The sequence below is a fragment of the Metopolophium dirhodum genome, chromosome 5 (genome assembly GCF_019925205.1).
Source record: "Metopolophium dirhodum isolate CAU chromosome 5, ASM1992520v1, whole genome shotgun sequence".
Classification (NCBI taxonomy): Eukaryota; Metazoa; Arthropoda; class Insecta; order Hemiptera; family Aphididae; genus Metopolophium; species Metopolophium dirhodum.
Genome location: NC_083564.1, coordinates 17849849 through 17873102, shown reverse-complemented (window position 1 = coordinate 17873102; position 23254 = coordinate 17849849). Strand labels below are relative to the sequence as shown.

At 29.2% G+C, this 23254-nt stretch overlaps 1 protein-coding gene across 7 annotated transcripts; it reads right to left on the bottom strand.

The window, feature by feature from the left end:
• Nucleotides 1-2268: 2268 nt before the first annotated feature.
• LOC132944146 (probable serine/threonine-protein kinase DDB_G0282963) lies at nucleotides 2269-23064 on the bottom strand. Of its 7 annotated transcripts, none has more exons than XM_061013340.1 (38): nucleotides 22860-23064; nucleotides 19999-20144; nucleotides 19678-19881; nucleotides 19468-19608; nucleotides 19203-19401; nucleotides 19039-19143; nucleotides 17738-17874; nucleotides 17434-17675; nucleotides 17199-17349; nucleotides 17048-17140; nucleotides 16763-16969; nucleotides 16487-16661; nucleotides 16283-16424; nucleotides 13803-13929; nucleotides 13607-13737; nucleotides 13458-13545; nucleotides 13253-13381; nucleotides 12854-12998; nucleotides 11607-12462; nucleotides 11422-11543; nucleotides 11107-11346; nucleotides 10887-11028; nucleotides 8544-8619; nucleotides 8303-8438; nucleotides 8131-8240; nucleotides 7821-8012; nucleotides 6979-7148; nucleotides 6714-6822; nucleotides 6429-6653; nucleotides 5656-5919; nucleotides 5420-5599; nucleotides 5192-5350; nucleotides 5023-5131; nucleotides 4802-4947; nucleotides 4124-4274; nucleotides 3963-4060; nucleotides 3524-3755; nucleotides 2269-3440 (listed from the first exon to the last, which is right to left on the bottom strand). In XM_061013340.1, exons 2-38 carry the CDS (start codon nucleotides 20086-20088, stop codon nucleotides 3289-3291), a joined length of 6375 nt encoding a protein of 2124 aa, XP_060869323.1. In that variant the 5' UTR covers nucleotides 20089-20144; nucleotides 22860-23064; the 3' UTR covers nucleotides 2269-3288. The 7 variants fall into 7 exon arrangements, with proteins under 7 accessions (XP_060869323.1, XP_060869324.1, XP_060869327.1 ...); XM_061013341.1 differs by having other exon boundaries at nucleotides 4802-4944; XM_061013344.1 differs by having other exon boundaries at nucleotides 6429-6635.
• Nucleotides 23065-23254: the final 190 nt, after the last annotated feature.

The following is a 23254-nucleotide window of genomic DNA, read 5'->3' as shown; positions in this document are numbered from 1 at the left end:
AATTATACATAGGTAAGTTGATGATATACCTCCAATAGTGCGCTAAAAAAAAAACTTAATGACTTAAATATTCGATTGTTTTTATTATTGTACGGTTATATCGTATAGTTATAACTTATAACACTGAATGTGAATGCAACTGCCATGCCAGTCACGTGTAACATTTATAGCTGGGATCAAGTGTTCCTCAAGCAATACCTTAAATATGGGTAGGTCATGGGTGGGTATTGATAAGAGGAAAATAGAATATTTTATCGGTAAGTATAAAGCCAAGTTTTTACTTTTTTGATAAAAAAAATGAAATGATCATAGATGGCAATATACCTACAATATAGCTACAACTTTTCAAGTTTGTGGTAACATTTTATCTATTAAAAAATAATGTATTTGATAATTTAAAATTACATATAACAATTAATTAAAATTAATGCTGCTAGTTAAGTTTTAACTAACTATATGTAGGTACGTATAATTCATAAATATTTTTACATTCCTATTTTTGGCTATACCCCAAATAATATTGCTATAATTTATACTTACCGATAAAATCCTATTTTCCTTCTATTATCAATACACACCTACGACCTACCAATATTTAAGGTATTGCCTGGGGAACGCTTGAATCCAGGTATATAATGTTACACGTGACTGACAAGCACATTCAGTGTTAGAACTATACGATAACCGTACAATAATAAAAACAATCGAATATTTAAGTCATTAAGTTTTTTTTTTAGCGCACTATTGGAATTATATCATCAACTTACCTATGTATAATTTGTCTTACTCCGTCGTCCAACCAAAATGAAATTTAACTGTGTAAATTTGCAAAAGGAAATGCAATCACTGGATGGTGTCCTCCTCACCCTATTAATTTTCTAAATTTATTGTAGCACATATTCTTATTATACCCTTGTGTATAGATTGCATATTCTCTAATAAAAATTTAAAAAAAAAAACTGTGTAAATAACTAATGTTTAAATACATCAATGTACTTACAATAATAGCTATTCTAATCAAATTTGATAGGTAATTCATTTAAATTTATTATACGGTCTTTTGTTCAATTTAAATAATATTTCTAAAAATAATTCTCACTGCGTACAGGTCAGCATACCTAATTATTATTATTTTATTTTTATAGTATAAGCATTTTTTTAAAAATTTATATAACATTACATTTTAGTTTTCCGCGTTTTTAGCTATCCAATATTTTAGATTTCTTTGATTTTAGCTTTCCGTGTTTTTAGCTAGGTATCCAAAATTTTAGATTTCCACTATATTGGATTTCTGCGTTTTTAGCAATCCAAAAATATTAGTTTTCCGCGTTTTTAGTAATCCACGTTTAAGTATTCTTTCATTTTAGGATTCATCTATAAATATTTTCCACCTAATTATATTCTATAAAATTAGTAATCCAATTTTTCTTTTTCCTTAATATTATTTTCTATGAAATTATTTCCAATTCATTTATATTAAAATTTAAAACACAATTATATTTTCAATAAAATATTTTTCGGTTTAATTATTTTTGTAAGTTTTATTTTCATTGAAATTATTTTCCAACATCTTATATGCTCCCGTTCAACTTGTATAGCTAATGATTGAAAATTTAAAACAAGGCTCCACGTAAATAGGTTATATATAAATTACTTTATTCACAATAATATCATCAAATATACTTGGTAATATCAGGCTGACTGGCCGTTTTCGCTCAGAATCGTTTTTCTTATACAATGATATTATATTATTGAATTCAAATTTAACATCATCCATCAGTGACCCAATTGTAACCTACTGTACAGCATAGCGACATCCACTTACCCACCTTTTTATTTTCAATTATTTTCATTATCAGACAAATAAATGGAAAACCAGAAGCTCGACTTAATAAATGTACTATAGTTCAGGGGCATACTTTTATCTCACAACCACACTCTAATATTATGCATACCGCTGAAAGATGATATTCATTCAAAATCTAAGAAATTTAATATTCATTAGGTTAGTTTATATTGTAATTTTCAGTTGGAAAAAATTGACATGTCTGCTATCAACATATTTATTGCATCCAATTTTCCTTTTTTAAATTTTCGTTAGCGAATTTAAAATACATTCAAACAATTAACAAACAAGGAGGATATCTTGTCTATTATTTCATGTAAGAAATATGTTGGTAAGTTCTGTTGTCTGCATACAATTTAATATACAACGACATTGATGGAACATAGAATAATAATTTACAAACAAATAAATAAAACCAAAAATGTTGGGAATAGATTTTTTTATTTCTTCCTTTTTTTTGTATTTATATATATTTTTTTTTAATTTCTATTACGAAACAATTTTAAAAATTGGACTTACACTTCATTTGAAAAAAAAAAAGAAAAACATTTCATAAATTACATATTTTATAGGATTAGTATGTTCTTTCTGAGTTAACTGTACGAATTTTTTTTTTCTTACAAAATTGAAAATATCTATCATCGAAGATCTATCATTTAAGGGTGGATGAGGGGGGGGGGGGGAAATGTATAAAGTAAACAAAGACTTAAAAGTAATAGTTATAAATGAAAATTATAAAAAAATCTAATATTTAAATTGAATAAATTGAATAAATAAAAAATGTAATATTAAATTGTTAACATTCTAATAATAACAAGCATACATTTATATCGGCATTATTTTCGAACACAAGTACTCTATTATTTTCGATTACAATAAAAAAAAAAAATTAATCATTTTGTTCTCGTCCATTCACTGGATGAATATTATAATAATGTATTTGAAACCGACAGATTAAAATGTTTTCTTATAAATCGATACTATTAACATTTCGATTACATACATGTTTATATTTTGTACTATTATAAAAAGAAAATGATCAACCCAAATATATAATTGAACACCTACATGTTATAAATAGCACAATTTTTTTTTTTTTTATTATTATTTAGTTGTTAATTATTATAAATATCCATATATTTTAATAATAATGATAAAAAAATTGACACAGAAAAAACATGCTTAATACAAATAAAAAGCGTACAAGAAATTTCAAATCACTGTTTGGGATAGATTTCTGACATAAATATTATTATACGATACTTTATTATTATTGATTTTTTTTTTTTTTTAATATATATATATTGTAATATAAATTGATACCTAAAGAACACGACTATTATAAATTAGCGTCTTGCATAACATAAACAAGTTCATGAAACTTATATGACACTTTGTCTCTACACGCATATTTATAAAGTATTACATTAAAAGATTTAACATTATTCATTAGTCGCCAGAGGTTTGTCATCTATACATTCTGTGCTTTGTGGTTTTGAACTACTGTCTATTTTTTCTTCGGCTTTTGAATCAACATTTGCATTAGCATTATCAATTTTATTGGGAATAGGCAAGGGAGGTTCAACAATCAAACCTAGAAAATAACACAATAAGCCATATAAATATGAAAATAAGTAAATGGCAAATTCTTTTAAAATAAAGGTTTCGTCTTCATACCTGCATTAGACACATAATAGTTATTAGAGGTTTGGCTTTTGTTCATTAAGTGTTGTATTGGTGCACAGTTAGGTTGCATACGCATGTTTTGTGGCGGAGGTGGAATACGCTGTAAATATTGGAAAGTTGATACAGGCCTTTGGATAGGGGTTGGATACGGAGGTGCAATTTTACCAGCCATTGATCCATTATTGCTGTTGTTCATGTTCATCCTGGGTTGCTGCATTAAGGGCTAAAATTAGAAACAGATGATAATAATTATTTTATCACTACACAAAACTAAGAATAAAAAAATGTGTTGAATTCTGAAAGATATAATATCATGCCAGTCTTATTTGCTCTATAATATCCAGAACCCAACACTTAAGACACATGAACCTTAGTTGAGACTACAAACATCGAATAAATATAATTCAATGAGAATTTAAAAAACACTTACCAACTGATTATTTTGAGTGGCGGAGACTTGATAATTACTATATTTTCCTTGCATAGCCTGATGAGTTTGTTGATTTGAATTCATCAATGTCTTATTAGCTGAAAATTATTTAACAAATGTAAGTAACTTATCTTTCATTGTAATAAACACTAAAGACATACTATCAAAGTATTGCTGCTGCTGTTGTCTGAATAAGTTAGAAGAATACATGGGATTTCCTAAATCTTGTTGATTTGAGATTCCAGACTTTTGAAGGTCGTTTGTACCATTTCCACCAGCCAAATTTCCCTTTATGTATGGGACTTGTCGATACTAGTTAAATAAAAGTATAAATGTTAATAATTTAAATCCTAATTAAAGATTGAAGTTCAGAACAACAAGTTTTAATTAAGAGAATGCCAAACCTGCATGTGTTGTCTCCGTCCAACAAAATATATAAAACATAGCAAATCTGTGTTTAGCAGAATTTTGTACTTTTTGCTTTAAATGAAAATGAAAATAAAGATAAAATCTAATGAGATGCCCTAGATAATATTCTTACATTAAAGTTTGATGATAAGTCTATGATAAGTCATTCTAATATTAATATTAAAGCCGAAATCACAAAATTAGTTCTGCTTGACAAAAATTTGGTATGTTGTATGATATTAAGATAAAAACAATACATGCTCTTCATACAAAACATTTTTATATTTAAATAAAACAAAAATCATGGGCATTAATGTGTAATATTTGTGTAATTTTGGTGACTTTGAATTGTCACAAAAAAGTTTATATATATATAGACCCTTGTACTAAAATATGTAATAAGTATGGGCTAATGATAAATCACAAATTACCTGTGACGTATAACTTTGCATGTTTGGGGGTGGTGCGTTTTGAGAACCAAATGCGGCTGGAATTCCAAAGGTGTTTCCACCAGATGCGCCAGGAACCACTTGTGGTTGAAATGCAGATGGAATATAACTAGGATTTGTAGGTCCTGCTAGTTAATAAAATAAAAGTTTAATAATAAATATTATAAAAAATATTATTATATTGGCAATAAAATGTAACTTACTTGCTGAATTAGTAGAGTATAGCGACGAGGAAGTTTGCAATGGTGTTGCTCTTGTATTATTCATGGAATTGAATGGTTGGTTGAATATAGGATCAAATGGCACCAAAAACTAAAAATAAAATAATATAAGGAAAATGGAAAGCAAAAATAAAGTTTCAAATTATTTTACAGGTGAAGGTTGAGGTGTTGTAGCATTATACGTATTTTTATTTCCAATTGTTCCAATTTGCTGTGAAGACTGTTTTACTTGCGAGGAAGAAGAATTAGTACTGCTCGGTATTAATACTGGGTTTATATTTGTATTTAATTGCTGACCATTATTATAAGCCTAAACATTTAGATATTTTTAACAAATTAAATTAATTATACCCAGAAATTGTATTCAATTTTTATGTACCGGTCCCATTCTGAATGGAGATATAGAAGATTGTAATACTTCTGAACCACCTTGACCAGCCGGTGACCCAGCATGAATAAACATTGATGGATTATATTGATTCATATTTTGATTCAAACCATTAGATTGAAGACCATATGCAAATTGATTATATTGAGACCGTGCGGCACTGCTAATAACCTAGTGAATGATATTATTTTTGAATTAAAAGTTGTTATTATTTTTAATCGACTTACGGTTTGAGAAGGTTCTAATAATGAATAAACTTGAGGTGCAGAAGGGGATGGTGGTGGCATTGTTGTTGTTGAGTAATGTTGCTGAGCTGAATTAAACAAAATAGCTGATGAAGGAGATTGTCCAGTACCAGCAGACACAAACTGTTTAGTCATCATTTCTACTCCAGTTTTATTATTGGTATTTAATATTAAATGTGTCTGCTGTTGTTTAGCAATATGAGGACCATACATATCAGGTAATCCATCACTATTTTCCATCATTATCTAGAATATTAAAATTTCATAATAAATATAAAAATATATTCACATAAATCTTAAAATGAATATTAAGAGAGCTACATCCGCATGTGCTGCCTCCGAGTCTTACAAACGTAGAACATGGCAAATTGTACATTCTGAATTATCCATTTAATTCCATTTAACTAATTAATGATTAATATTAGAGCGAATTGGCCTATTATTAAATTTATAAGAAATAATATTGTCTAGTAAACCTCGTAGGATTTTTTTTTTATATTTTAATTTTTAAATACTCATAACTTGCCTGGAAATTAAAATCTAAAATAATACCTAAGAAAAAACTAATATATACATTTTTTAATAGGTTAATTCGCTGCTCTAATATTAATCATAACAGAGTAAGATTATTCAAAACGTATAATTTGCTATGTTATGCGTTTGCAAGACAGAGATAATGCATGCTGGTGTTGTGCCCTAGTAATATAATAATATACAAACATAGTTTTGTAATGTAATACTAATTTTATTATTACTTGTAAATTCATGTGCGTTGCTTGTGTTGGTATAGCATTGGCAAGTGGTGTAGTTGATGTATGTGGTTGAGGTGTTGTAGAGCTGAACACATGTGTACTAGTAGATGACTGTTGCTGTTGTTGTTGTTGTTGTTGTTGTTGTTGCTGTTGTTGCTGCTGCTGCTGCTGCTGTTGTTGTTGTTGACTCAATGGGGGTGATAATGTACCCTGCGGTTGAGGTTTAACCTTGAGAAATATAAAATTGTTATAAATGACATATTACCTCATTGACAGCCAAGTATTTACCTTGCATACGTTTGTGGTAGCAGCATTTGGATCTTGTTTGAGTTGACCAGCAGCAGCCATGGACACTGGAATGTAAGAGCCAGCAACATTTTGTAACTGAGGTGCAGGGCTAAAATTTAAAAAAATATATATAATTATAGTTACATGATTTGTCGTATACAGTATAACATTTATTTATGGGGTTATACCATGTAACAGGTGTTAAAAAGCAGCTACGAACAAATTGTAAATCTACGTGTTAATTACAACAAAAAGTGTCACGTACCAAAGTACATACCTGTACACTTGCTGATTGTGAACTCTTTGTTCATCAATAACAGAAATTTCAGATTTATCGTGTTGTCCACTACTTGCAGTGCTATAAACTGTATTAAAAGCACTATCAGCAATGTTTTGCTGGACTTGTGGATTAGATTCTGGTTTATCATCCCAAACCTTTACCAAAAAAAAATTAAAAAATAAATATTATGTTAAGTAGGAACAAAAAAAGTTAACTAATATAGATCGATCTTAAGAAATGTAACAATAGTTTCATCAACAAATGATAGATATATTATCAAAATTAATATGATTATTAAAATTAATGGTTTAAGCATGGTTAGGTTTAATTTATACTGTGAATTGTTTTAATTTTGTTAACACAAATTGTTTTTGACAATGTATTAGCTTTATAAAATTTAAAATTTTTTTCTAATATATAATATCTTGATGTTTTTTTTATCTTTTTATTTAAATGGAAATCTATACTTATTGTTTTATAATTTATAACCAGAAATATACTCTATAAAAAAATATTGTTAATATATTCGTTTTTTAGATAAAACTATTCTACTTTAGATTATGAAAATAAAAATATAGGTTGCCATTTTAAATTTATAATCACAACTAAGTAATTTATTATAATTGAAAAAAAATTAAGGAAGTAAGCCTATTCTGATAACCATAGTGTCAATAAGAAAAACAAAATGTATTGGTTATTTACTAACAGTTTAATCAAGAAACAGATATTATTATTAACTATTATAAATGTGTTTTCACTTAAAAAAAAGTTAATGTTCGTTGATAAATGAATCACTGTATGTAAGCATCATATAATTTTATAAATACTTTTTTAGTGCCAGCTATCATAGTTTTTAAGTCACTCGCTGCTAATGACGATGGTCCAGTATGCATTGATCTGGTATGGGCAGCTGCCATTGCCATAACATCTTTGTTTTCTACAGATAAATGACCACCACTTTGAGTAAAGTCAGACTCAAAATCACCAAATCCAAGATTCAACTCAGAACTTTCATCATTCTAATGTAAAAAGATACATCAATATAAGATAATCAAACAAAAGTATAAAATAAATACTTAACTAGTATAAAAATCAATTTAATTAAAACACTAACAATTAATAATCATTATAACTTACTTGAAAGTTCATAGACATCTGTACGGCATCATTTAATTTAGAGTCTTTACTATCAGATTTGAATGCTCTAAAGCAAGTTTCTTGAGTATCTTCATTAAAATTACAAGTATCTAAAAACAATTAATCTCATCAAAAATGTTGTTTTATTTGTATAAAAATAATCTTTTATTACCTTTTTCATTGCGCTGCTTAATATTGGAATTATATTTATTTTTAGATTCTCCACACGGTTTTGATTTGTACGTGGTATTTTCAAATATAATTGTTTCCATACGTTGCGAAGAATCAAGAATACCATTTTCCATGACCTTTTATTAAATATTATAAATAATTAATGAATTACTTGGAATACACAATACAATTACACTTCATGAATAAAATTGTATTTAATACTTAGATATAAATATACATACATTGGGTGAAGATTTTTCTTTATTTGAAGGTAATCTCTGGGATGTCTGTCCAGGAATTTCTTTAATTTCAGTTAAACTGTAAGGAGATAAAAATAAATGATTATCAGTAGAGCTCACATGTAAATGACCAAAATGTCATTATTTATGCATTTAAAAATGTTAAAATATGCAATATATGCCATAAAGTATATTAAATATACCTATTTTTTCAAAAAGTATGTACAAAACAACAAAGGGCTAATATTAATCCAAAATATTATATACTCTTTTTACTTAGTTAAAAATTCCACAACTAGTACTTTAAGTATTAGAATTTAAAAATCTTCGATGATCCGTCAATATTTTCTTATACATTGAAAATTACCACTCCACATCTACAGAGTTGATAGGTGTATACTTTAAGTTGACTATGTCATCAAATTCTATAACTTCAGGAAGTTCATCCAATGAAGTTTTGCCGTCCAGTATTTTTACAACTTTTTTGTATATTAATTTACCTTGAGGAAATGATACTGCATTTGATAGTTTTTTTAGAACGGTTTTAATAATGGCAACTGAATTGGATATAGGTTTTCCCTTTTCTTCGAGTGATTTTAGAGCTGAAGATAAGAATTAAAAATTAGATTTAAAAAAGAGCTAAATTGGCTTCAACTCTTCGTTCACCTAGTTTTTTTTTTCGAGCTGTTCAAAGCATCATTGGGATAACATTTTTCTAATGTTTTTATATGAATCCCATTAATAAATAGCCGCTGTCAACCATGTTCCCCAATACGTTATGACTGATTCTGGGGGCAAACTTAGCTTTGATGCTGTATCTTTATGTATTTGTATTCTTGCTGGGCATTTAAGGAAAACTTTTTTGGTGGTCAAAATATGTTTGTCAACCAACGGAAAATTGCTACAGATTCATTCAGCTACTCAATGCAAGCGTGAGCAAGGTAAGTTACATGAAGTATCTTGGGGTAAAATATTTGGAACCAATAAATGTCGCGGCATCGCTAACTAGCAACAAAACATTATTATGTTTTACTCATTTAGGCCAAATTAAATTCATCGTTCTATCAAATATTTAATTTATTGTTGTACTGTCTGCTTATTCAAGATGTTCACAATTAATAAGCAAAATTTTGCCAGCTACTTCAGAATCAAGCAAGCCTACAATAACATTGGCTGCATAGCGCCTGTCGACATCCATGGTCTCGTCGGTCTATACCCAAATTTTAGGGTTAAAGACCTCATTTGTATTTTAGTTAAAATTTATAAATAAATACTATCTATGTAATTTTTCCTCAAGGTTGATTCATCAGGGATATTTTTAAATGTATACTTTTCAAAGAAGATTTTAATTTAAGATTATTGTAGAGTGAAATATTAACAAAATCAAAGTTAAAATCACTTTTTTATTTGTATTTTCAGTTAATAACAATTGAGTTTGGGCCTTTTTCTTTGATTTAATGCATGCTCATGCTTTGTTGTTCTTATGTGATGTGTTACTAAAAACTATTTAGTTGCAGATACTTTAACTTCACAGAATTTGCAAAGTAATATCTTACCATCGGAACTAAGTAAATGATCTCCAAATGCTTTCACAAAACTAATTAACAAGTTTTTTTGGCATTATGATAGTATATATTTGTTTAAAAAAAAAAAGTGAATTAGAAAAATAATTGTTTAAATTCAGCGTAGAACACGTGAAATGCAGCTAACACAACTAATATATCTTAACTCCTAATTATCGCTGTAATACTGTAACTTCGCACTTATAAGTAAACTCACAGTCTGCTGGTTACAAAATACCTAATCTCTTAATGGCGAACGCGGGTCTTACTTATATGGAAAATTTATAATACTATACTTATAATCTAGAAAAAATCAAAATATGCATTTCTATGCTCAAAATTTCAAATATGCAAAAGTATGTAAAATAAGTTTGCATATTTGTAATCTAGACTTCATGAATCAAATTTATATGATACTCAGGTATAATTTTGACTGCGGGAAAAAATATGGAGTGATAACACTGAGCTCTATTTATCAGTAGTAATTATGATCAAAATAATTACAATATATTGTATGTAGGCATTATTTTGTATGAAAGTAATCCATAGAAAATAAAAAATGTACAAGTTTTACTTTTACCAATATCAATAAAATACTAATATTAATTTATCATACACAATGAACAGCAAAAATGGTATCTTAGGAATATAAAATATACTGTATTTACTATTTTATAGTTATAACTCATAAATGTATGTTTAAAACAAGGATTTATAAAGATAAAACTATGTCAAATTAAAAATTAATATCTCTAATAATAATATAATCAATATGCTTTAATACCTATTAGGTCGGTTGTTAGGCTGTGGAGCAACTGGCTTATTTACATTAGGTGACTGTGCTCGGAGAGCATGAGTTATTGGTTTGTCCCAAGCATTTGTTTGTGGAGGAGGAGGGGGATTGTTGCTAACCATAACTACAGTATCTAAAAAAAAAAAAAAATCCATTTAATTTATATTAAATTTTAATTGTGATTTAAGTTATAGTATGTATTTTTTCAAACCTTTAATAATCGGAACATTTGAGTCGTCTTGACCAATTTGTGGCTGACTTTTTTGACGTTCATACCTTTGAGTTGTTTGACCAGGCTTAGCTGCATTGTTATTTTGATTAGCCCTAGATGTTGGTTTAGAAGAATCTTTACGATTACTCTGATTGGTTAAACGTTGAATTTTTTGTTGTGAATCACTCAACTTTCTCTGGTCATCTTTTTTAATAGATCTTCCATCCTGAGAAGTACTTCCTAAAATTATAGATGTATTAACAAAATATAAATATTTTACTGTTTCATTTTTATTGAATATTATAATAGATTTACCACTGTAACTACTCTTAGGGTCATTAATAGAAGTAGTTGCTGTTAACTTTTGATTGGATTTGTCAGCATTACCAAGTTCTTTAGGCTGATCCTTTTTATCATAACTGGATCTTTTGTCACCCCTTAAATAAAATATGAATAACTATAAAAATTAAGAACTATTTATAAAAACTATATTAAATTACCTTGATGACGCTAAATATGTACGACTACTTAGTCTCCGATTACTACTTTTTTGTTGAGCTTCATAATCACTAGGTTCACTGACTGAATCCCAATGGTCATCTTGTTTTTGACTATTGAGTGGTCGATTACTTTGTCTAGAACCGAATCGACTTTCACCACTTCTACGGGTTGTATCTCCAGACGTTGTAAAAGTATCTAACTTAGACTGTGGTTTAGATGATGAATTTTTACTTCTAATAGAACCAGAGTTTGGATTTAATTTGTTTTTCTCAACATTTTCATCGATACTATTTTTTTGACCGTTACGTCCATTTAATGTGCATGATTCTAAACGTACTCTTCCTCTCTGTTCAGATCTCTGACCATATCCACGTAACGTTGATTTGTCTGAATAACGATCATTTTGTCTTATACTTCCTCTGTTTCGATCATCGTTTCTATTTCTATCATCTCCTCGATTTCGGTCATCATTTCTATTTCTGTTTTCTCCTCGATTTCTGTCATCACCTCGATTCCTGTCGTCTCCGCGATTTCTGTCATCACCTCGATTCCTGTCGTCTCCGCGATTCCTGTCGTCTCCGCGATTCCTGTCGTCTCCGCGATTCCTGTCGTCACCGCGATTTCTGTCGTCACCGCGATTTCTGTCATCGCGTCGAGGAGGACCTCTGGACCGTTGACCTTCTTCATAAGACTCCGGCCAAGCATTTTTTCTATTTGACCCAGACCTGGAAACTGTTCGAGAATTGATACTCTGATGATATGAAGAACGTGATCCAACATAGCGGTCAGATCTCATCCCTTTTTGATGAGATAATGTAGAAGTACCAGAATTGTTTTCAAAAGATGATTTTGGTTCTAGAAATATTTTACTTAATTAGTTGTTTCTAATTTGTAGGTTTCTACTTTCTCCAAGTAACAGGAGCACCTTAATCGTTTCCAAACCCCCTTCCAAAATTGATGTCAATAAATACGAGATATAACCAAATCATAAAAAATATTCTAAATGTTCTGGATTTGATATAAGTCCATACCTATTCTATACTCAAATTAATAATTTGGAAATTTCAAATTTAATAAGAATATTTATATTATTCTGTAGCTAAATAGAAAACAATTGCATCGCCAGTTCTGTTATTTGAAACTTTTATCAATTAATTTCAAGAATAACTTCTGCGCTCCTGTTTCTTGATATTAACTAAAAAAAAAAGTTCAAAAATAAAACCTATAATTCATTAATTGTAAATACCTGATAATTTGTCGTCATCATTTTTTTGACCACTTTTACCACTTTTTGTTTCCTGTTCAAGTTTTTGTTCTTGCAACATTTTATTTTTATTATTAGTTGGAGCTAAATCCCAAACAGATTTATCTTTAGTAGATAAATCGTCACCCTAAAATAATATATAATAATATATTATTCATACAATATACATAGTACAGAAAATTAGAAAATATTAAAAAAATAAAATAAAATCCACATTCCAGAATCAAAACATAGAAATGTATTTTTGTCTTTGTTTAAATTTCACCTAAGAGTATGAAAAATGAACCACAAAATATAAAAGTAAACTGCATATTTTCTAGTTGAGAATTATTTATAAATTGTACATTTGTGTTAACAAACAAGTATAATTTATGCACTTACTTGATCATTTTTCTTCATATCCTTTCTTTCACTTTTTACTAGTTGATTTAAATTCCGTTTAGGTTCACTGGTCAGTTCACAAGCTTCAAGTTTCTCTTGAGTTATGGGGCCAGGTATATATTTTTTACCCTAATAAAAAAAATAGTTATACATTTTAATAATACAATAATTGTAATTATTACAATTAGATATTGAGTATACATACATATTGGCCCGATGAATTATTTTCATCTTTATAGAAATCTTTACCAAGAGAATTTTGTCTCCAATGATAAGTTTCATCATCACCTTGCCTATAAAATATCAATCGACAATAAGAACATATATTATTACTAATAATAAGAAAAAACTTACACATTATCTTTTTCAATATCCTCTGGAGTTTCTAAAGAATCTCGAGAATGATATTTTGATACTTTAGTAAATTCTTTTTTATCAGCATCATAATTATCATCAACTGATTTCTTTACATTAGCTCCGGCGTCCTATAGTAAACAATGTTTGATATAATAAATAGAATTAAGTACAATAAAATATTGAAAATACTTACATTCCTTTTGAAATCACGTCTGTGATCATAATTCTTTCTATTATCATCACCTCTAGAATTATAATCACTATGAGTATATTTATCATTTTTGTCTTTAGGATCTGAACGAACCTTTTCCCTTCTGTATCTATTTAAAAAGTCAATTACAACCAGATTATTAATTTTGCTTATATGATATTGATTTAGAAAATGCAGATTTTAAAGATGTTGCTCATACAACTTTGAGTAACCATTATACACCAATTTAAATAGTTTTGTACATTAATACTATCAGTTGAAATTAAAAACCAAATATATATATATTTATTAATTCAGTATTGCTGAACCTATTTTTTTTTTATAAAAATCAATTAATATTATTAAATGCATACTAAATAAATAAAATTATAGTTCTATCAGTTATAAATTTCAAATATATATTTATAAATAATTATCAAGCTAAATGAATGGTAAAAAACACACGGTGAGACTAAACGTGTTTTACAAACAACTCGTGGCGATTTCAAAATCACGTGAATGGTGAAACATGACGACGATAACAAATTAAAACAAAATAACAATGACTAATAACTGTATCAAAATTCATAATATCTATAAAAGCACTTTTTTCCCTGTATAACCGATAGTAGAGGAGACTGTGTGAACGATACATAATAAAGTACATAGTATACTATTTATAGTTGTTTAACAAATACATTTGGCACAAAGTGGGAAAATGCCTACAGTCTGCATGCAGGAAACCGGTTTCTTCTCTCGTGGCGTAGAGGTACAGTTGTAATAGCTGTATTATATAACACAATTTTTATCCATATTTTTTACTTCAAACAAAATCATGGATTTTGGCAATGGTTTGTTTGTATACATAGATAGTTTTTCCTTAATTTTGACTAGTCCGGAAAAACAAACAAACAATAGTAAGACAAATGGGTATGAAACACTTTGGTATTCGTAAAATACCACTCGTTACACCACTAAAAACTCTTTTCTGTTCCTTAGTCCGTCCCATCCTTGAGTAACCATCTTCTGGGACCCGCCCACAGCTTCTGCACGTAGCATGATAGAAAGGGTTCAAAGAAAATTCCTCCGGCAAGCCACTTATAAATTAAACATATCCTGTCCACCTCACGATAACACGCCAATCCAACGCCTTTTTCCCTTAGAAAGCCTCGCTGATCGATGTCATCCAGCAAACATATCATTTATATCTAATCTTCTTTCCTCTAAAATTGACAGTCCAGACTCCAGAATCACTATTCCGTGTCACATTCTATGCCCCCTCTCGCCATACACGATCATCTGGTTCCATTCCATTACTTTTCTCTTCCTCAAACTACTATCTTAACTCACCGATCATTCGTCTTATGCGCATTGCCAATACTGACCCTGTATTCTCACTGTAAAATTGAGCCTCGTTTCCATTAAGCAAATTATTACTATTATATTTATGTATTTTCCTGTATTGTAAAATAAATAAATGAATATATAAATAGTAAAGCAAATGGGTATGAAACATTTTGGTATTCGTAAAATACAGAAATATGCAATACACATCAAAAAATGACAAAATATGCAAAATAAAACTTTGTATTCCGGATCTATGGACTATAAAGGTATATAGTGGGTATATAGTTCAAACTTGTAGCTCATCTAGCTACTTTTTGAACTATTTAAAAAAAAAACATGCGAATGCACAATATGAATCTAATATGAATAATATGCCTTATTAATAACAGCTTAGTAAGTGGTAGTAATATTACATGAAACATTATTATAATACAATATTCATGTGTTTATTATATTATTTTTGGCAAATATTAGTCAACATAAACCTACCACCAACGATGTTACTCTTAGCAAAATAAATATTCTTAGAGTATAGTCTGAACCGTCTCAACTCAAAATTGATTTCCATTAGAAACACTTTACCATAAAATTCAAATTACCAGATTCATTATAGTGACATCCAAGTTATATACCCGGTTGCACAAACGGTCGATAAAGACAGTTCAATAAGATGTGATATCAGTTTGATAAACAAGCTGATAAACATTTTTATTGAATCCAAAATGTAGTGTTCAGTTTCACAAATAATTCTATTAATTTCAATGGTTTGTTCGTTAACCGTGGTTATTGATTACAAAATCACTTACAAAAAAGTGATAAGTCAATCAATATTGTCATTAAAATTATAAATTTGACATATCGTTATCAAAATACGTTACCATATCAATCCAATAAAGTTATAGGACTCTTAAATAAATTTATCGAACCAAAATTGGGCCTATAACGAACCGATAACACAATATTGATTGGATATATAAAACTTATAGATCCTTTGCGCAACCAGTCAAATTTTTATTGATTTGATAACATAGTTAATGGTTTGATAACTAGTTATTGGTAATTTGTGCAACTAGGCATTAGTAGTTAACCTTATATTGTCCAATATAATTTACATCGACATTGGAATTATAACATACCTATCAAATTCTGATCGTTTGTCCCGTTTCAAACTCGATGATTTATTTGTATGATCATCTTCAACCCATGAATCACTTCTGTACTCTGAATATCCACTACTACTCATATCACTATCAGTACGACAAAGTGTATTTATAACTTCTAAAAAATAACATACAAACTGTTAATTTAGAAAACTCAAAATTAAAATATTTTAATTATACTTGTAGAAGAAACATTTTGAGCTTTATTACTGGCGTCATTGTTTTGTTCAAATTGTTTTTGCAGTCTTGAAGATAAATATTTTGTATTAATTTCTTTATTGTCATTGCTTTCATCATATTTATCTTTTGATAATTCAGATCGGAATTTTGAGGGATCGTCTATGAACTCTTTATCCTGAAATAACATAAATAAGTCATTAATACAAATAAATAAAAATAAATGTACAATAATTATCTAATATATGATATCCAAGCTGTTCTTTGATATATATTTACATAAATGTTTACTTTATTATCTTTATTTTCTCCGTCCATTTTTTTTAATTTAGTTGCTTCTAGTTGTTGTTGCATTTCATAACGTTTCATCTCTTCTAATTTTCGATCTTTTGCACGTTGTAAGACAGCACTTAGCTCTTCATTTACTACACGTGCTCTTCCTGAAAAATCATCTTCAAAATCTTCATCTTCTATTTGACGTTCTTCCTAAAATTTATATTTAAGTATTTTGTTAATAACATACATTTTTCACTATTTAAAACTAAAATAGAAATTTAATCTAACTTGATGAGATGACGGTTGTCTACAATATTGTTGCATATAATCTGAGTTGTAAGTTACACCTCCATTGACATTCACTTGCATGAACATACCCTCCTAAAAAAATGAAAAATGAAAATATAGGTAAAATAAGTAATAATTGACAATTTTTTACCTTTAAATTTTGAACCAGACTTGGATCACAAATTTTATTACTTAAGTAACCTTTAGTATTATCGGATCTACTTCTAATATCACCATTCAATGATTGTTTATTTAATTTTTCATTCAATTGGTCTTCATCATCACTGAAGTCCAATTTTTTACTAATAACACACAAAATATAATGTTTAAACTAAGTAATAATAAAAAAAGAAGCTGCTAGTTAAGGAATAAGACAAGATTATTACTTGTAGTCAATTTCTCCTTGTATAGACCACCCAGTTTCTTTGATGAGTTCATTCATTATTTTTAAATCTTCTTCACGAATAATTGGAGGAGGTATAAGTTCCTTGATATCTGCTGTAGGTTTACTTAAAACACCATCAGTGATCATTGATGAAGATGAAATATGGTGAAACATTTTTTCTGATGGATAAATATTATGTTGTTTGGTATGATATATAATATTATCAGATTGATTTGGAACCATCTAGTAATTTATAAACATATTTATATATTATATTTACTTTTAAAATTAATTTAAAATCTTACAAAGTTAGGCAACATATTCCTCATAACAGGATTTTTAGTCATGTTATATTGCATTTGATAGGGATTCAGGCCGGCCGGGGCCCCGGCCACCCCATTTTGGACCGAATTGCTCCGTACGCCATTCACATTTTCTGTCCCTTAAAATAAATGATAATCTTTTATTAATTTCTCAAAAATTTACAGTTCAAACACAATCTATTACAAAAAGTTAAGATTTTTTTTAAGTTTGATGTTTAATATCAGTAAACCAATGATCACAAATTTAAAAAATATATATAATGAAAATATAGTTTAATTACAAGACTTTTGGTTTTAATTTAAAAAGAAATATTGATGAAAAAAAAAGAATTTCGATGTTAAAGATATACATGTATGTACCTCCAAAGAATATTATTTTATTTTTCAATTAAATATTTCATGAATTGTCAATAAAAAAGTATTTATTAATTATTATTTAACTATTACAATAATTAAAAATCATCCAGCTATACACAAATTTTAAAAGTGGGAAGAACAATCTATACAATGATAATAGCATTTTTAAATCTGATTATCAGTGATAACAAAATATTTAAGTAACTAGCTGACCATGTGCACTTTGTTGCTCGTAAGAAAATGGCAACTCTTATATAATTCAAACTTTAGTCAATTCATTATTTAAACCATCATTACAGTATTCTATATTATAATATGTAATCAATGGCAAACATTTATAAACAAAAAACACTTGATGGAAAAGATTGTCATTTAAAAAAAGGCTTTTCAGCTTTTCCCAATTTTTTTTTCTGTAAAAACCTCATTAGGAATATTACAAACAATTAAACAAAAATGAGCCAAATCAATCCAGCTGTTCTCTAATGACGCAGTTAACAAAGGGCAGCTTTTCATTTTTATTATATAGATAAAATATATAATTTTAGAATATGTTAGGTATATAGTATAAGTTCTACTATAATAAGTGTAAACTTCAGTTTTTCCAGTTCCTCCACGACAATTTTGTTATAACTTATTGATAATTTAATTTTTGTCTTACAAATGTATATTGTAGAGTGCTGACTATATTATGTGTGGTATTCTAGCTACAAAAAAATAGTGTATTAAAACTAGTGGTTAACCACAGAATATTAGTACGATTATTCCAATAATTATGCAAAAAATGTTTGTCCCTGTTTAAGTAAAATATGGCAACCTTATGCTTATTGATAAGAAATAAGTCCGAGTCACATAAGCCTGATTGGCCTAATTATAAATGAGGATTAATATAGTGCAAATACCTTAAACTAAAACCTTTATTTACATACCAGAAGATGTTTGAGAATGAAGAGGTTGACCTGAAACTCCAGTAACACTGCCGGCGCCTTGCGGCATTTGGGGTCGACTGCCACCTTGCATCCAACTTGTTTCGGCTATTAAATTAATGAGTTTATAATGTGTAAAAAGTATATTATCTATATTCTATTTTTACTTTGAGGACGAAGAGAAGGTCTCTGTTCTGTGTTGGCCTGTATAGGTATATTTGTGTTTATTACATTTTTGTGTTCTCCACTTGAAGTAAGACTTGGAAATTCTTGTTGGAATTGCATTGTACGGTGTGCTAAATATGGGGGAGCAACTGGAACATCCACAATTTTTTTGGCCCATGTTTTGCCGTCGGCATGAGAAGGCTAATAAAAGTAATGGAAATATTACATTAGTTTAGCTACATAGAATTAAGAACGATATAAACATACTCTTGTAGTTGTGGTGGTGGTAGTCACTTGCACGGAAGTAGGATGGGACGAAGCATGTTGTTGTCCCTGTACAGGCCCACTTTGGGACAGTTGAGATGTTGTCGTGGCAATAGATGTTGGCGGAACCTCTTTGCCCGCAGCCTAAAATGTTTATAAATATAAAGATGTATTTTTTCAATTATTTTACCCTTGGAGAATTTGAAAACTTACCACAAGTGATTTCTCTATGACTGGTTTGTTCCATCCTCCACCACCGATAGGGACTAGATTGATTGTAGACTCATGGCTAGATTCGGACTTCTCACTTGGTAAATTAACAGGGTTACGAACACTGCGGATAACCTTTCCAATAGATTGCAATCCATTTTTACGTGGTGCTATGCTTTTATGTTGATTACTTTCCGTAGACTCACCCTAAAATTAAAATACCGGTTATTTCCTAATTGCATATAGCTAATAAAATTATTATTAGGTATTACTAAACAAGTAAATCACAACATAAAAAAAAAATTATAAAAATATTTCTCTTACTTTATACAAACAATTTATTTTCAATGATTGAAATGAAATCTTTCCTTTGCTTTTCTCCCCCTTCAAACTGACCCCTGGCAATGTAGACATACTGTCTGCAAGGCACCATTTAGATTATAAACTTGCCCGTAGAACGTACCTTTGATCTGCAAAACAAAAACCATTTTTGTTATTGATATATCATTAAATAAATGGTAATGTAACAGAAATCTTTTAAAATATAGGTACACTATACATATTGGCCTAGATATATATATATATATATATCAGTGATCTTAACTTAAAAGTGTAAAAATCCAAAGTATACCGTTTCAAATTAAAAACTTATTCAATTAGTAGTAAACATATCAGACTATATTAGAATATTACATGCATACTCTTCTATTGATTATAATTGTATTATAAAATCTACCTACATAATAATTGTACACAAGTGTATTGAAAATACTGATTTTAAAGAAATGTTGAGTTTGTGTATATGCTGTTATGTTAAAATTGTATAAACTTTGCTATACTGAGACGCGGATTAAAAAGGCTTAGTATAATTGACACATTGTATTAAGTAATATAATTTAATTTTAAGTAGGTAGTTACCTACCAATTTTATTATTTGTAGGACAAAAATTCTTAACCTACCTACTTACAATATTAAAAATATTTAGCAACTATTTAGATAGGTACCTTATTAAAAACAAGCAATTCCTATACCTAATACTATATATCTTTTTAAGGTAATAATTTATTTTTGTTAAAAGCAATACTAACTACGAATAATATATAAAATGAAAGTCTAAAAAAATGTTTATTTCTTATTAATAAATAAAATTATGATTACCATAATATTGTCCACACTAGTCCATAATTTTAAAAAAAATGTTTAAATAAATTGTGGCTTATGGTTCTATACCTATCAAAGAATTTGTAATACAGTCAATAAAATTCATAAGAGCTCAAAAGCAGCTCCGTGAATGAGTTTCTAAAAGTTACAAATACTGATAGTGATATCAAGATTTTTAAATCAATATCATTAAATAACTTTTAGTGTGTTCTATTTTATTGATAGATTTAAACTTCACATGAATGATACTTATTTGGATTTAAATTATATTACAAAGCTAACCTCACCACATGATTTGTTCACATACATTTATCAATTTTAGTTAATTTCATCTTATAATCACGCTTTGTTAACTTGAATAGCAAAAAAAAGCCAGTTATTAATAATACATTTAGTAGTTGTAGATAAAACATGATGTTTTATAAATAATAATAATATATATTTACAATAGTCTTTATAAGAATAACAATAAATGTATCAACGAGAACAACATTAATTGTTCATATTCGATACTAAATAGTAAATAAATAAAATAATGACCCTAGACAATGTCATTAATATTTTTCTTGAGTCCTTGACCTTATAATTTTTTATTAGGTATTTTAAATTAAAGAGATGTATTCTAAATTAAAACATTAAAAATATCAATAAGGATAAAATACCTTAACCTAGGTTATTGCAATACTGTAATTATAAATGTTGAAGTAATAGTAAGATTTGATACAATATATTTTATTTGTTGAGTGTAGTTTTTTCTTCCGCTACCAAAAACAATTTATTTTTTTTTAAAAATAATTTCATGAAAGTACTAATAACATGATTTCCAATTGATAACTTAAGCCAAATTATAAATTTACAATATCAGAAAAAACTATCACTATTTATTTGTCACTTAATTCAGACCTACCTAATATTACCTAATTTAAATAGCCTATTTAGAAAACATTAAAGAAACAACACATAATTATATATCCTTAATAAAATTACCCAACTTTTGTAATATATGGTTACAAGACGTATAAATTGTAAAACCAATTTATGTATTTACGGACTAAGCATTGTATGATGGATAAATACTACTTAGATATTCAAATTGTTTAATAAAAATTAGAATAGAGAGCAAGGATTTACAATAAAAAAGAACACAAAACATAACTCTGATAAAAACAGGCAAACAATAAAATAATTTGTAGAGGTGAATAAAAAAATCGACGTTTGATAAACGTTGACTAGGGTAAACAGTATTATCAAAAGGACCATGGGAGAATACGGAATCGTTGATAGGTATCAACCTATGGTGATCACGTCAACTCTGTATTTGTTACGTGACGATTTTGTGTGTATTGATTCTACAAAATTAAAACCATGAAAATCGACAGTCCTCTATATTAGAAAATGCGAGAAGCAACGATTAGTAACAGAGTCAACATTGTGCTCACCCTATAGCACAACGGTTCCCTAACTACCGAAACGTATCTAAAATATACCTATCGCATGATATTCTGACAACTCGGATGCCAGGACTCCATGTGACAAAATTATAAGGATAGCCTATTTGATGTCCTGCCAAACCGATATTTGCTGGCCAAGGTTTAGGTAGAGCAAAAAGAGTCGTCTCGGAACCATTGTCTAGAGTCGCAGTCGTACCTATCGACACACACGTCGTAATCTCTAAAGATTCAGCCGAGTCCTCAGACCACAAGAAAGGATGTTTGGTGGATCTAGTGGGTGGAGGCCCTTCCAAGGACGGCCCCGACGGCGGCAGTACGCGACGGCCACCGCCTGCGAGACTCGCGGCTCTCGGAAGGCCAAACAACGTTTTGGGCCGTTGACACGGGGCCGGTCATTGCTATGTTGTTGTACCTAACGTTACGCGGCGACGGCGACGACAACGACAATGACGCCAACAACGACGTTGTCGTCCGCCATTGCTGCTGTGGCTGCCGACGCCGCCGCCGCTACCGTAAGCGAAAGCGAACGCGCGCGCCGACGACAACGATGGTGATGGTGATGGTGTACTCACATAGGTCCGTCCAAATGGGTGCACGCGTGACAATTGAATGATATCACCCAAAAAGAGTGATCAGTGCGCGTCTGACTGTTGCGAACTCGGAAAAACTAACGCGACGCGGAAACCTGAATCGAAACGATCGTCGATTTATTATCAAACATAACGTTGAAAACACAAAATGGCGTCGTCTTTGGTATTGAAACCTTCATTCAACACATTTTTGCGTTGTGCCGCTCGCCCGCCACGCCTACAATCTCGGCCAGTCAGCCACGAGCAGTGCTGGCGCGCCCGGGGATTTCGGTCGGGAATTCTCGCGCCGCCCGGTATTATTATTATTGTTGTTATTATTTTTGTTCCGCCGACCGTCCGTAGTCGCGTTTTTGTCTCGGTTTATATTTTTCACAACA

What these genes read in the sequence shown, in the direction of transcription:
- LOC132944146 (XM_061013340.1), bottom strand. Translation starts at nt 20,088, where the DNA reads ATGTCTACATTGCCAGGGGTCAGTTTGAAGGGGGAGAAAAGCAAAGGA. An exon ending in GACAACCGTCATCTCATCAA is followed by an intron (nt 16,970 to 17,047) that starts GTTAGATTAAAT and finishes TATAAATTTTAG; the next exon opens with GAAGAACGTCAAATAGAAGA. An exon ending in TAAGCAGCGCAATGAAAAAG is followed by an intron (nt 8,241 to 8,302) that starts GTAATAAAAGAT and finishes AATTGTTTTTAG; the next exon opens with ATACTTGTAATTTTAATGAA.